Source organism: Podarcis tiliguerta (genome assembly GCF_965153285.1).
Source record: "Podarcis tiliguerta genome assembly, chromosome: 13".
Lineage (NCBI taxonomy): Eukaryota > Metazoa > Chordata > Lepidosauria > Squamata > Lacertidae > Podarcis > Podarcis tiliguerta.
In genome coordinates, this window is record NC_139546.1 from 21,795,646 (window position 1) to 21,810,105 (window position 14,460).

Sequence of the window (14,460 nt, forward strand, 5' to 3'; positions counted from 1 at the left end):
TACGCTTGGGCAGGTTGAGATTACTCAGTGGAGAATGTACCAACAGCTTCCTATTTTTCAAAGCCTCAAGCAGGATAACAATTGTAACTCTGTTGAACACCATAAAAATGCTATAGAAATAGATGATGTTATTTCATCTCAGATTAAGCATTGACAATTAATCCTTCAGAATTAGGCACTGGGAGGCAGATGTGCTTGTTACACCAAATGAATCGTAAGTCTTCATGAGAGTCGACTACATCATCGGCTGTAGAGGTTTTCCAAATACAAACCTCCAAAACATAACTTTCATTCCAAAGACTACACATCAGAGTGCACATAATTATGCTGTAATGGGATATAAAACTGCAAGAGGGGTTCAGAATTTCAAACCTCGGTGTATGGTAGAAAAGTGGTGATGTCTAATCTTGGGACAGAAACTATTAGCCTAGCCAAAATAGGTGAAGAGTCAATGATAGCTAATCTGGACCACAAAAGTCAGGAAATGTAAATAAAGGTAAAATGGACAGATCCTGCATACATAACTTATGTAGGCAAAAGCAGGCAGTTCCTAGGTGCTCTCGCACTCAAGTACAGGAATGGTGGGCCTCTGAAGGGCCTAAAACATCTGGAGGACCACATAACTATTGGCCATACTGCCTGGGATTGAAGCAAGTTGAGTCCAGCATCAACTGGAAGCCCAGTGGTTCCACATCCCTGTTCTAGTATATAACAAAGAAAAGGAATTCCAGTGGTAAGCTGTTCAGGCTGGCTTTGCTTTCAAGGATTACCTTTGGAGGAACATCCAAGGCTTCATAAACCATGGTTTATGGTGACATGGATAAGCAACTCCCTCCCACTGCACGCTGGAATGCATTAGACCAGAGTTCCACATAATGTCTGAACCTGCCAGCTCTGGCTTAATGTTGATCCAGGAAAATAAGCCAGGAGGACATCCTTAAACGGGATTGAATTTTGAGACACAGTTGTAGGGCTAGGGACAAAACCTGCCCCTGGTCTCAGACTCTAGCAGACTTAGTCCGCACCTTGGGAAATCCAGCTGCTATGTATACAGCTGATATGGTACATTGCTTTTAGGCACACAAACCATGGTTGATGTTGCTAGGAGAGCCGAGGATGGTTTGGAAAGGCAGCTGATAAGCACTCAAAAAAACAATATAAAATCAGTGGACAAAGTCCTGTAAACAATTGTCTTGCACAAACCTTACTTACATGAGTGGGAGAAATGCACTGATGCCCATCACGTTGATAGTGCCTGCTCAGGAGAACTCGCCGGATGATGTGAAGAATTAGCACAGCCTAGGAAGCCGCCTTATAGGAAGTCAGAGGATTGGTTCATCTAGTCCAGGCTTCCTCAAACTCAGCCCTCCAGGTGTTTTGAAACTACATTCCCCATCATCCCTGACCACTGGTCATGCTAGCTAGCTAGGTATCATGGGAGTTGTAGGCCAAAAACATCTGAAGGGCCGAGGTTGAGGAAGCCTGATGTATTTGATTGTTTCAATGGTGGTGGATGTGGTTATCGTTTAGAGACGCTTCGTAGGAAGTGACTCATAGATGGAATAAAATAAACAAATGACTACTAGCCTCCTCTTTCTCTTTAACAGCTTGTTTTTGTTGTAACTGACAGTCCTTTTGTGGTACTTTAAAGGCGGACAGATATATTGCATGGCACAAGCTATTGTGACCCAACCTGTTTTGTCGCACACAAACGCGACCAAATATTTTAAAAACTCTGAGTAAATGCAAGAGGCATGAGCCTTTTATATATTTCAGGGCCATTTGGTCTCGCTGTTAATCCCCCGCACCCCAGAGATGTATATCTCTGTGAACTGAAGATCATCATTCCATGCACCTGACGACGGGGCCTCGCAATTACAAAAGCATACATTACAACAAATCCATTCTTTAAGGGGCCGTTTGCAGCTTCTCTGTACTTGCACTGTTTGCTCCAGATAGGATCTGATCCCCCAAGCCTCTTTCAGAAGCATCGGTAATTATTTAAGTAGGGATTTTCGGATTATATATATGGCCAGGGTTGAAAATGAAAGCAGTTTGCAGAGTATTTAACAGGAATAATTGCACACACGCAATCCAGGCGAAACTGAAGACTTCTGGCAGCGGCGGGAGAATTTTTGCATAAATACAGTACAAATATAGAGATTTTAAAAACAACTCGGGGGGGGGCACCCCATCCTTGGCAGCTCAGTAGGTATTGAGCATGCTTAGTGAAAGAAGAACATTTAAGGAAGGGGGTGGAACAATCAGTGGAGGATCCTGTAAAAAGGCTAATTGGTTCTGACCAGTAAGCTGTTCCGCAGTGGAATGGACTCCCTTGGGAGGTTGTGGACTTCCTTGGAGGTTTTTAAGTAGAGTTTGGATGGCCACCTGTGATGGATGCTTTGGTTGAGATTCCTGCATTGCGGAGGGTTGGACTGGATGTCCTCCAGGGTCCCTTCCAATTCTACAGTTCTGATTCTGTGGTTGGCCCCGTGTTACAAGAGCACTCCCGTTAGGACCTGAGGATAGGCTACTGCATAGCTGTCAACATTCAGATTTGGAAATAAGGGATCAGCAGCCTCGAAAATAAGGGATCAGCAGCCTCACCTGTCCTGGGGACAGTCTACGGGATATCTAACAATCCCGGATAGCAGCGGGAAGCAGCGGGAAACGGCGCTGGAATAAGGGAATTTCCCGCAAAAAAAAGGGAAGGTTGACAGCTATGGGCTACTGCAACATTTTGTTGCAGCCGACAGAACTCCATCACATAACTCACTCCGCTTGGCGCGGCTCCGCCCTGATGCTGCTGCAAACAGACCCCCAGTCCTAGTCGGGCAGATTGCCAAAGGAGAACTTCTCCCGTCGAGGGGGCAACCACTCTGCACAGAGGCAGAAGACCAGCCGGCTTCCATCCGGTCCTCCAAGAGGCAGGGCGGCAGAGGCGAGCCAAAGCGCAGCCAAGCTGCAAAAGGTGGATTAACTCAAGAGCACCACCAGCGAGAGGGCTGGCTGCTTGCGACTTAGCTTGGCAGCTGCTTCCTGATTCCGGTTTGCAGCAGCAGCAGCAGCAACAAACAGCCGTTGCTGCAGGAATTGGAAAACGGAGAGTCCAGGGAGACGGGAGGGGAGAGCAAGCATCGCCTCTGCGCGCAGGTAGGCGGCTGATCAATAAAACCATCACTCTCTGCCCACCTCCTGCATCCCACTCTTGCCGCGGGGCGGGGAGGGGGGCACCTCTTTTGCACTGTGTGTAGTTGGGAGGGCAGGAAGGAGGAGGAAGCAGGGCGGGTTGCTCGGGACTTTGCCCTGTGGACTGGACAGATGGGGAGTGGAAGGAGTGCCTGCTCTTTCTATTTTTGGTAAGGCAAATGTTGCAGCCTGGCGGAGCGGGATTTCCTGGGACTGAGCGGGGCTGGAGGGTAAAGGGGGGTGGAAGAGTCAGGGAAACAGAGACGCCGAGGAATTTTGTTCCCCCACCTTCAGAGGGGTGGACTGTGGATCTACGGCCGAGAAAGAGGTCAGGAAATTTCCTAGTGGGGATGGAAATAGGAGTGCTTTTTTTGTTGTTCTGTTTTCATGGACAGAAATAGCCTGATGGGAATGTGGTCCAGGGAACGCATTGGGAAGGGGGGGGGGGCTGTTGTTTTTGTTTTTATTATGTATTTTGCGTGGTTTTATCTTGCATTTTTATGCTGTGAACCGCCCTGGGAGCTGCGGAGGAAGGGCGGTATGCAGATTTAATAAATAATATTAGTAATAGGTCTGGGAACTGTGGGATTTGGAGGGGTTATGATGGTTGCCTGGGTGGGGGGAAAGGTAAAGGTACCGGTATTTTGGGAAGTGGGGCTTAAGGGATAGATGATAGATTGGCCCACAGAGAAAGTTTGTCCCCATTTCAAAGACTTGTGGGGAGGAGAAAGGGGGATTTTGGTTTCAGGGAGAGATAAATAGGAGGGATTAGATGGATTTTGACATCTATGATGCCTCGATAAAGAATCCAAAGGCTGGGGGATGTTGGTCTCTGGCTGAGACAGTCATGGGCATGATTTTTCTCCATGGCAAAGGTATAGGAGTGCTTGAAGTTTTGACTTGGGGAAGGGCCCCTGGGGAAACTGAGAGAAAGTTGGGAGGGTCAGGTGAACTGTGCTCCACAGCATCAATAGATAATGGATTATTCCACAGCACAGAGAAAAATGTGAAGGGGAAGTGGGAGGGAAGAATTAATTGGAAAACTAACAGCTTGGTACAAAAGCAAGGGTGGCGCAAAAGAAAAAGAAAAAGCCTAGAAATGCAGTCCTGGAAATAGTTTCCAGAGGTTACTGAAGAGTTGGTTTGCATGTGTCTGTGTCTGTGTGTGTGTGTGTGTGTGTGTGTGTGCTGTATGTTGATTACTGTACACATTGATATTCTCACTTAATGATTGCAACATCCTGTAATGGCTTGGGTCCACATTCACACCATAGGTCTGGTGCAGGGGTCAGCAAACTTTTTCAGCAGGGGGCCGGTCCACAGTCCCTCAGACCTTGTGGGGGGGCCGGACTATATTTTGAAAGGAAAAAAAAAAAAGAACGAATTCCTATGCCCCACAAATAACCCAGAGATGCATTTTAAATAAAAGCTCACATTCTACTCATGTAAAAACACCAGGCAGGTCCCACAAATAACCCAGAGATGCATTTTAAATAAAAGGACACATTCTGCTCATGTAAAAACACGCTGATTCCTGGACCGTCCGTGGGCCGGATTGAGAAGGCGATTGGGCTGGATCCAACCCTGGGCCTGAGTTTGCCTACCCATGGTCTAGTGTGCTATGATACGACTTTAGGCAGCCATGGCCTTCCCACAAAGAATTCTGGGAGCTGTAGTCCGTTAAGGGTGCTGAGACTCACAGAGCTACAATTCTCAGAGTGGCTTAACAATCAAATCGCTTTCCCCAGGAAACTCTTAGAATTGTAGCTATGGGACAATAGGGGTCTCCCGACAACTTTCAGCCCCCATAATTATTTGGGGGAAGCCATGACTGTTTAAAGCAGCATCATAGTGATTTAAATATCTGGTGTGCGTGTGGCACAGCATGGGCCTTCGCAGACCGCATTTTTGTATTGACTCTGACACAACTATTTGTGCTGGAGTGGCTCATTCAGCACCAGCAATGAATTACAGAGCAATCAAACGTCGTGCGAGCCCGCTTTCAAGGACCCGATCCTGAATTTATGAATTATTTCCGTGGAAAAGCATTGCATTTGGGCAGTGGTTGGATGATCTGAAATTTCTGTCTGTGGGGTAAGATCTGTGGTGATGCATTCACACATTCGCACACCAGTCATCACTTGATGTTGCAGTCATCAGGTGATGCACATGTGTGAACCAGCTTTTATTTCCTTGCTGCACTAGTTAGAGTATTCAGATATTCCAGGATGCCTCTCCAACCTTTGGAAGGCGATTCATTGGGTCCTTCTTCTATTGCTGGAGTTAACAGTTTGATAATTCTTCCAAAGGGATGCGACTTACAATAAAATGTCACTGTGTATTCCCGCCCCCGCTCTCCAGCCAACAATTCCTTCTAAAAAAGACATTCCACTATATCCGCTCCCCTCCCTATTCTGCCCCCCCTCCTATCTGCGCATGTGTGTACACACACACAAACCATCCCTTCTCAATGAACTCTAAGCTTGGTACGCCCAGTTCCTTCAGCCTTTCTTCATTTAGGCCCCTTCTCTTCTTCATAGCTCTTTCTCTTTTCTTGACTCCTTTCCAACGTTGCCAATGTCACTCCTGAGCAGTGGTACTCAGAACTGAATGTGCTATTATTCTAAATGGAGCCTTGCCAGTTACCAAGTCCAGCAATTCTATTAACTTCCCAAGAACTGAGAACTATGCTTTTGTTGCTACAGCCTAAAAACGTCATTGGGCATTGTTTACAGTGTACCACCAGAAATCGGGGGCGGGTAACAACCAAGCTTCCGGTTCCCGTTTATAGCTCCAATGTGGTGTTTTAGGGTCAAAGGGAGTGTCAGCCTTGGTGTCTAGAGAAGGAAACTAAGCTGATGAAGAGCTGAGGCCTTGAAAACAAAAAGTAACCCTGCTGTGTTTCCTCCATTTCCACCTCTGGCACTGATTGACAGCATAATCTTACTCAGAAGTAAGTTCTATTGAATTCAGTGAGGCTTACTCACAGGTAAGTGGGGTTAGGCTTCCAGCCTTAGGCTGTGTACGCACTATACCAGGGGTGGCCAACTCCCAAGAGACTGCGATCTACTCACAGAGTTAAAAACTGGCAGTGATCTACCCCCTTTTTTGGGTTCAGGTCAAAGTTGTTGAGCTTTTGAGCTTTTTTTAGGAAGCAAGGCCCTGGTTTTTTGGGTTAAGGGCTTTTGGGGGGGAGCCAAAGTTGTTCAGCTTCTTTGGGGGGAGCCAGTGATCTACCTGTTGGACGTGCCTGCACTATACCCTTAAAGCACATTCAAAGCTCATTTCCCCCCTCAAAGAATTCTGGGTACTGTAGTTTGTAGGGTTGCTGGGACTTGTAACCCTGTGAGGGGTAAACTACAGTGCCCAGAATTCTTTGAGGGAAAGAACATGCTTTAAAGGTGTAGTGTGTTTACGCAGCCTTACTTTGGAACCTCGGGAAACCACTTATGTAGTTATGGGAAAAGTTCATGTTTGTTTTAGTTAAGTCATGTGCAAATCAGCATTTAAGAAATGTAAAATATTACCCATGGAATTTTAATTGTAGCTATTGTTGCAGCTGCTGCAAATGCCCTCAGTATAAGAGGTGTTGCCACCCCATTATCCTTTATTAATATCCTGGCTTTTTCAGTTCCTCCCTTGGTTTTATTTTGGTGTCACCTGCTTGCTAAAAGCTCTGTAATGTTGTCTAACTGGGCCACTTAAATGCTGCTCATGACTGACACAGGTGCCCTGCTCTAAAGAACCAGACCTATTGCTGGGAGTTAGATCCGTCAGTGGCTGCTGGCTGTACCTATTTATAATACTTTTATGCCTCCTTTCTGGAAACCACCAAGGCAACGTCCAGAAAATCAGAAGATGAGAACAACATAGTAAGAAACATGAGACTACAATACTATTTAAAGATGTGCAACTCAAGCCTAACCATGGCTGCTCTACATCTGTGTCCAATGGGGCTTACTCCCAGGAAAGTAGGGTTAGGATTACAGCCTTGAAAGGCCAAATGTATCACCCTAGAGCCTAAACAAACAAAAGCCCCAGAGCCAGGAAGCAGGGTTCATCGGTTTATATGAACAAACAGGGCATAGCTAATTTACCCTAACCCTACATCACAGGGAGGTTGTGTAGATAAAATGTAGGGAGGTAACCCACTTTGAGCTTTTGAGAAGAAACAAATAAATAAATGGTCTTTGCGTGGGTCTTATAAGACCTTCCTTACGTTCTCCCCGTCCGCGGCATGTCACCCTGCTATATCCAGTTGCAACTCCACACACCTTTTTTTATATGCCGGCCTGTAACAAGAAGCTGCTGTTTATTAAGCCGAAACCTATTTTTAACACCCAAGGCAGGTGATGCGATGTGAGTGGTTGGAACTGACAGATGGCAGGCCGCTTGGAAGCCTTTAAAAGCAGCTGTCCCCTGAATAGGGCTTCCCCAATGCAGGTCCCTGGCACTCTTTACGTAGCCGTTCTGGTTGTTGTTTGTGCAGGTTCCAAAAACTTGAGTCATGTCATATATGTAATATATATATGAGAATGAAAACATGGGCTCGATCCATTGGGGAGGTCTCCTGTTCCAGCCTGAAATGAGCAAGTCGAAATGAGTGGGAAGAGCCACTACTGTTCTCCTGAGTTGTTCCCGTTCACTTCAACAGGGTGAGCTTTGGCTAGAAACCAGTGGAGAAGGAAACAAAATCCATAATGTGGAGGCCTGTGTCAGCGCTTTCTAAGCTACGAATTCACTTTCCTGGGTGAATTTGCTGCACTCTTTCTGGCTCCATCATAGCTACGCTGTAATAAAAGGGGCCAGGGGTCTTGCTTTCCCTCAGCATCAGCTAGTGGTCCAACTGTGTCTCTTATCTGAACAGGGATAGCCTAACCTCTGTCGTCTATGCTCTGGTGACCTCTAGGTTAGATTACTGCAATGTGTTTTACGTGGGTCTGCCTCTGAAGACTGTTTGGAAACTTCGGCTGGTGCAGAATTCAGCAGCCAAGTTTCTCACCGGGGCAAGACGCTTTGAGCATATAACACCAATCCTGGCCTGACTGCGTGGGCTTCCAATTTGTTTCTGCTGGTTTTGACCTATAAAAACCTTAAATAGCTCAGGATCGCAATGCCTCAAGGAGCGCCTCAGACTCTGTGATCATCATCTGAGGCCCTTCTTCATTTCCGACCCACCCCCCTGCGAGATTTCTGGAGGGTGGCAACACGAGACTAGGCCTTTTCTTTCTTTTTTCTTTTTAAAACTTTATTCTAAAACCGAAAAGAATTACAAACATGAAAGAATTACAAACATTCGAGACGGGGCCTTTTCTTGGGTGGCTCCCCGATTCTGGAATGCTCTTCCCGAAGAGACTTTCCTGGCACCATCGTTATATATCTTTAGGTGCTGGGCAAAAACTTGCCTTTCTAACCAGGCCTTTTGGCCTTCACTATCTGTGGCCTTTCAGAAGTAGGTGGGACGTTTTTAATGTATCTTCCCTTGCCACTTGGTTTTCATGTATCTGTGAGGGTTTTTCTGATTTTTGTTTGATTGGTTATCATTCGCTTTGGGCTGCATTGAGCAAGATAAAGCGATTAACAAATATAATAAACAATAATAATAATTCAGAGGTCTGTCAGGTATACAGAGAGAGAATGTAAGTATTCAGAGCCCAGGGTCCTTTCCATCAGGGGTAGGAAACCCCAGGCTCTGTGTGTTTGTGTGTGTGTAATGTGGCCCTTCAGGCCTCTTCACCTGGCCCTTGGGATTCTGCCCGGGCCACACCACCTTTCCCCAGGCACGCCCCTCCCCAGACTTCCATTCTCCTTTAGCCTGGCTGGAATGTGTTCATGAATTGTGAAGGTGCCTCTGGCTTGTTTGAATGGAGGATGGAGAGATTGGATGGAGGTGCGTAGCAACCTCTGACTTTTGCATGTCTGGAATGTATCCAGTTCCCAGAAAGGTAGAAATTAAATCCCTTGTTCCGTTTACATTTGCTCTCCTGTCCTCACCCAACCGCAGGCATATGCCTTTAGGAGATTGCCCATGAGGGGTGTGGCTCTCAGACCAAAGAACATTTTCCATCCCTGGGTTAGAACCTGGACAGCACACAGAACACCTGGTCAGCTTTCTCCACTACCTTGGGATAGATTTAATTCTATACCTGTGCCAGTGCATGCAATTAGCATATGCAAATATTATGTAAATCCGGGGGGCCCTTTAGTCCTTTTCAGGTAGTGTTGTAAGGAGCCGCTCTCAGGAAACCTCAGATTTTGTGCTAAGCGAGAGACTCTCTTCATGCAAACACAATTACGCAAATCAATTCAACATGTTTACAAACGGGCTTCGTTTTGCATTGACTCTGCTCAGCGTGTTAAGATCCAGATTGTTGCTGAGAGTGGGACGTTTTTGGGCTTTTTCAGTAATTGCTAAATTTAGAGGTTTGGGGCGAGGCACAGTTTATATAGTGACAGAAGGAGAATGAGAAATGGGTGAGGGGCAACTCTGTTTATGTGGCTGCAGACTGGGGGGGTGGGGCTGGGGGGGGGAGAGGAATATGACCGGCTACAAGGGAGGATAACTTTTGGTGGGGGGTTGGAAGGGGAGGGAACTTCTTCCCTAACACCTTGTTTTATTTGGTTATTTATTTGCTTATTAAATTTCTATCCCGACCTTCCTCCCCAAGGAGCTCAGTCTGGCAAATTATAAAACAGCAAAATGCAATGAATATATGCAGGTCAGGATTGGTTAAACAAGGTGGGATGTGGAGGGGAGATTGAGACTAATAATAATAATAATAATAATAATAATAATAATAATAATTTATTATTTATACCCTGCCCATCTGGCTGGGTTTCCCCAGCCACTCTGGGTGGCTCCCAACAGAATATTAAAAACACGATAAAACACCAAACATTAAAAGCTTCCCTAAACAGGACTGCCTTCAGAAGTCTTCTAAAAGTCAGATAGTTGTTTATTAAGCCCATTTAATGAGTCAAGTTCACAGTTTTGAACTGTGAGTTTCCTGGCACTTTCCCCTTGCAGCTCATCTCAGTCCAGCAAACACAATCGGTGTATAAAATCTGATTTTTGTAGGCACGGATTTGCTGTTCAGAGTGTAACCCAGATATACACATTTAGGCTCCCCATAGAGATCCTCATTGGCCGGCCCAGGTCACAGCCACACCACATATGGCTTCCCGCAAATAATCCTGGGAGCTTTAGTTTTTTAAGGTTGCTCCCAGGATTCTTTGAGGGGAGCCTGTGCTTTAAGTATACTCTAAACCAAGGCGGGTCCAACGTCTCAGAACAAGTGGGCCGCAAGAGTACTTTGACACAGAACCCGGTCCGAGCGAGTGAAGTAAGGCACACATTTCTTTTTCTTGCAAGTATTTCCCATTGAATTTGGTGGGGCTTGCATCTAGTTAGACTTGCCTAGGAGCAGGCTGCAAAGAGAGAACCTGTTTGCCAAGGGAGGAGAGATGGAAAATAGGTGTAGGTGAGCAGGTTATCCAAAGCAGCAGCTGCAGCTGCTCTAAGAGTCTTGTGGAACAAGCAGGTGAGATTGATAAAAGGGTTAGCGGCAGAGATGACGTTCTGGAAGCCAGGCTCATCATGGACCGGAGGTGTCATCCAGGCATCCACCTAATGGGAGGACTGTAGGAAATCAGTCACAGCAGTGGATTATAACCTCTCTCCTTTAAAATATATTTCTCCCCTCTGTCCTTCTCCTTTCCTGAGTGTGTCTTGGTCTAGGGTTTGTTTGCTAAATCCTGCAACTGGGGGAGGAAGACGGAATTTCTGTTTAGTTATTGTTTGCTGATAAGAGTTAATTTTATTGTGTCCTATTCTAATAGATTATTGACTATTACTTTATTTTATATAAGTTGTTTCATTTTAAGGCTATGCTTTATTATGACTTTTTGTATTACAAGGTTCTTGTATATTTTGTTGCTGCAAACCACTGTGTGTATAGTACAGTGGTACCTCGGGTTACAGATGCTTCAGGTTATAGACTCGCTAATGCAGAAATAGTACCTCGGGTTAAGAACTTTGCTTCAGTATGAGAACAGAAATCGTGCGGCGGCAGCACAGCTGCCCCATTAGCTAAAGTGGTACCTCAGGTTAAGAATAGTTTCAGGTTATGAACAGACCTCCAGAACGAATTATGTTCTTAACCTGAGGTACCACTGTAATAGAGAAAGGCAGCATACAAATTAAAAGTGAAATGAAATGAAGGGAAGAAAGTTCACATTTTGCAACCAATCAAACATAGAAATGCAAAAATGAAAGAACATCCAAACTCACATTTTATTTCCCAAGACGAAAGAACGAGCAGTTGTTTGGAAATGTAATCATTCGTTGTCTTCCTTTCATCCAAGATAATGGTTGTTTTGTTGGTCTTCCTCGTTTTTTTAAAGCGTTCCTCTGTGGAAATCCCTGGTTCTCTCTGCTTTTCCTTGTGCTGAACTGTAATAAGGACGTTGAGTCTTGTTTTTTGGTCTCTCTTCTCAGCTGCCCTTCTGAATGTGATGCTCAGGAAAGGAGGGCAAGGTTCTGATCGACAGCGGCATCTCTGACCCTTCCTTGGCATCCAAGAGGGCATTGGCCAAAGAGCTGGACTGCACAGGAATGGGTAGCCATGAGAAGGACCCATCTTCTCCCAAGAGGGCTCCGCCCCCCTCTCGCTCCAACAGCACTGTGTCTTCCAAGCACAGCATTGCTCGGCAGGTGAGATGTCTCCCCTCTGCCCAAGAGTGGGTAGCCTGAGACCCTCCAGATGTTGTTGATCTCCCAACACCCATCATCCCTGTCCATTGGCCATACTGACTGGGCTGGTGGGAGCTGCCAGCCACTCCTGGAGGAACCACATAAACAATCTACACGCATCCCAGAGGTTGGTGGGAGGGGCTTTCAGGTCAGAGGGTGTGGCCTAAAGGTTAACCAATGGGTATGTCATTGAATCGAGCCTTTGGACTGCAGTGCAAAACTTCAACCAGTTTTCCTACTGGGAGAACACCCCTACCTTTCTTTCTAACGTTGTTGTTTTAAAAAATTCTAGGGTTCCGAAAGCTGGGAGGTGGTGGATGAGCTGCGGATCCAGAGCGGGGTCATTCAGGAGCCAGAGAGGCAGGAAGGCTACCTGTTGAAGAAGCGGAAATGGCCCCTGAAGGGCTGGCACAAGGTGAGAGATTTGAGAGCCCCGTGTGTGTATTGGGAATTGCTGGTTGTGGGTGTGGTTGGTACTCCTGTTCTAATGTGATGCCAGACTTCCTGTGGTTCTAAACTGTGGTCCCTTCCAGGCCTTTGGAATGTAGGTTCAATCAACCTGGGACCAGAGTGGATCCCTCGCAGCTTCCAGTGCTGTAGGAAAACCAATGTGTCAAACTAACTCATCCCACATTCACAATAAATCACGTGAACCCCGTAAGATTCATTCCTATGTAGGCCACTTATTCCGCTCAATCTCCTGTTACTACTATGGTTCTCTGGACTGGGGCAAAGGGTGGATATTTTTGTTGTGCCTCTGGTATTTTTTAACCACATGGTTATTTGTGACTTCTTCCTTTTCTTTCTCCCCTTCTCTCTTTCTCAAAGCGCTATTTTGTTTTGGAAGATGGGATTTTGAAATATGCCACCACACGCCAAGATGTGAGTACAGGGTAGGGAGCCTGGGATGCCTGAATTTCAATGAGGTGGGGACTCACGGGAATCTAAGAGCAAAAGTGGCCATAGGGGGATGTCAGAGATCAATGAGATTCGTAGGGGCAGAGCTCAAAGGTCTGGGTCAGTATTCATTTCACCATTTCACCCTCCCTCCCAGGTCTTGAAGGGGAAGCTTCATGGTTCTGTTGACGTCCGCCTGTCTGTCATGTCGGTCAACAAGAAGGCGCAGCGTGTAGATCTGGACACAGAAGAGAACATATATCATCTCAAGGTAAGGTGTGCAAAAGAGGAACCTCATGCAGGTTGCGGGGTTGTGGTAACAGGTCAGGATGGGACAGAAAAGCATAAGGAACTGAAATGGGGAAAAGGCGAAAGATTTATACGGTCTGAAGAGAAACCAGATGTAAAACTGGAAAAGGAAGACTGGGTGAGTGAATGGGAAAGGTCAAATGCCAACCCATCATTTAGCCTTGAGGAGGTTGTTGGGCCTCGATTTCCCCAGTCTGGAAAATGGGAGCGTTAGCCTGAGGATGGGAAAGCTGAAAGTCCTGATCTGGCAAATGACACCTGAAGGGAAGTTTCAATTTGCTTGCCTCTTGTTCTGGATGAACAAAGGTTTACTGGGAAACAAGATAACAGTACGCGGCACAGTAATGTGTACAGTGGTACCTTGGAAGTCGAACGGAATCAGTTCCGTAAGTCCGTTTGACTTCCAAAACGTTCAGAAACCAAGGCGCGGCTTCCGATTGGCTGCAGGAAGCTCCTGCAGCCAATCGGAAGCCACGGAAGCCGCATCAGACGTTCAGGTTCCAAAGAAGGTTTGCAAACCGGAACACTCTCTTCTGGGTTTGCAGTGTTTGGGAGCCAAAATGTTTGACTCGCAAGGCATTCGATAGGCACTGTGTATCAGTTAGGGTTGGAAAGCTCTGCATGAATGTAACTGCCTTTGTAGTTCTCTGTGTCAGGGTATCATGTAAAAAAGAGATGGTTTGTCCTGTTTGTTTGGCTTGCGTTGTTGCTCTGGGTTCAAATCCAAGCTAATGCATGAACACCGGGGCCCATAACCAGGAGGATTCTGTGGGCATGTAGAGTGTGGGGAAAGGTTTCTCCCCAGCTATGGCAAACCAGGCTAGGTGGACATCCTTTGCCATTCACTGCAATTAGCTTTCAGCGCACGTTTTCCTGGCAGTTCCTAAAACATGCAGGAAGCTGAACATGGTATGTATCAGTGGTGTCATCAGATCGTTTTGCTACAAGCTTGGAGCCCTCGCTTGCAGACTTTCACGATGCTTTAACTGTGAACCGGATTGTTTTGAGGATTCTGTGGTCTGGGTAGGACAATGCCGACAAGGTCTTTATCTGCGTTTGCCTTTAAAAAGAAAAAGGGGAGGGAAAGCTTTGTTGTATTGAAAAATTGTTATGTATTTAAAAGCCTAATAAAAAGATCTGAAAAGAAAGTGAAGCAACTTTAATCTGCAGGAGAACTAGCATCTTGCTCTCTCTTCTCTGAGATCTTTTGAATCCGATGGCTGCGAAATAAATTAATCTCCACAGTTTAGGTTGAGGATCAGCTGCGCTCAGGACCCTATTGGCTCTTGGGTTCAGATTCCAGACATCAGTGT

General features: G+C 46.1%; 1 protein-coding gene across 6 annotated transcripts in view; it reads left to right on the top strand.

Annotated features, from left to right (window-relative positions):
* Positions 1 to 2,544: 2,544 nt before the first annotated feature.
* Positions 2,545 to 14,460, top strand: part of OSBPL7 (oxysterol binding protein like 7) — a 35,340-nt gene continuing 23,424 nt past the window's right edge. For 2 of the 6 annotated variants that reach the window (XM_083408549.1, XM_083408552.1), the window contains exons 1-5: positions 2,546 to 3,153; positions 11,687 to 11,902; positions 12,234 to 12,356; positions 12,770 to 12,823; positions 12,996 to 13,109. In XM_083408549.1, coding sequence (XP_083264675.1) covers positions 11,804 to 11,902; positions 12,234 to 12,356; positions 12,770 to 12,823; positions 12,996 to 13,109 — 390 coding nt within the window. In that variant the 5' untranslated portion in view covers positions 2,546 to 3,153; positions 11,687 to 11,803. The other 4 variants (XM_083408550.1, XM_083408553.1, XR_014504178.1 and 1 more) reach the window with 3 other exon arrangements.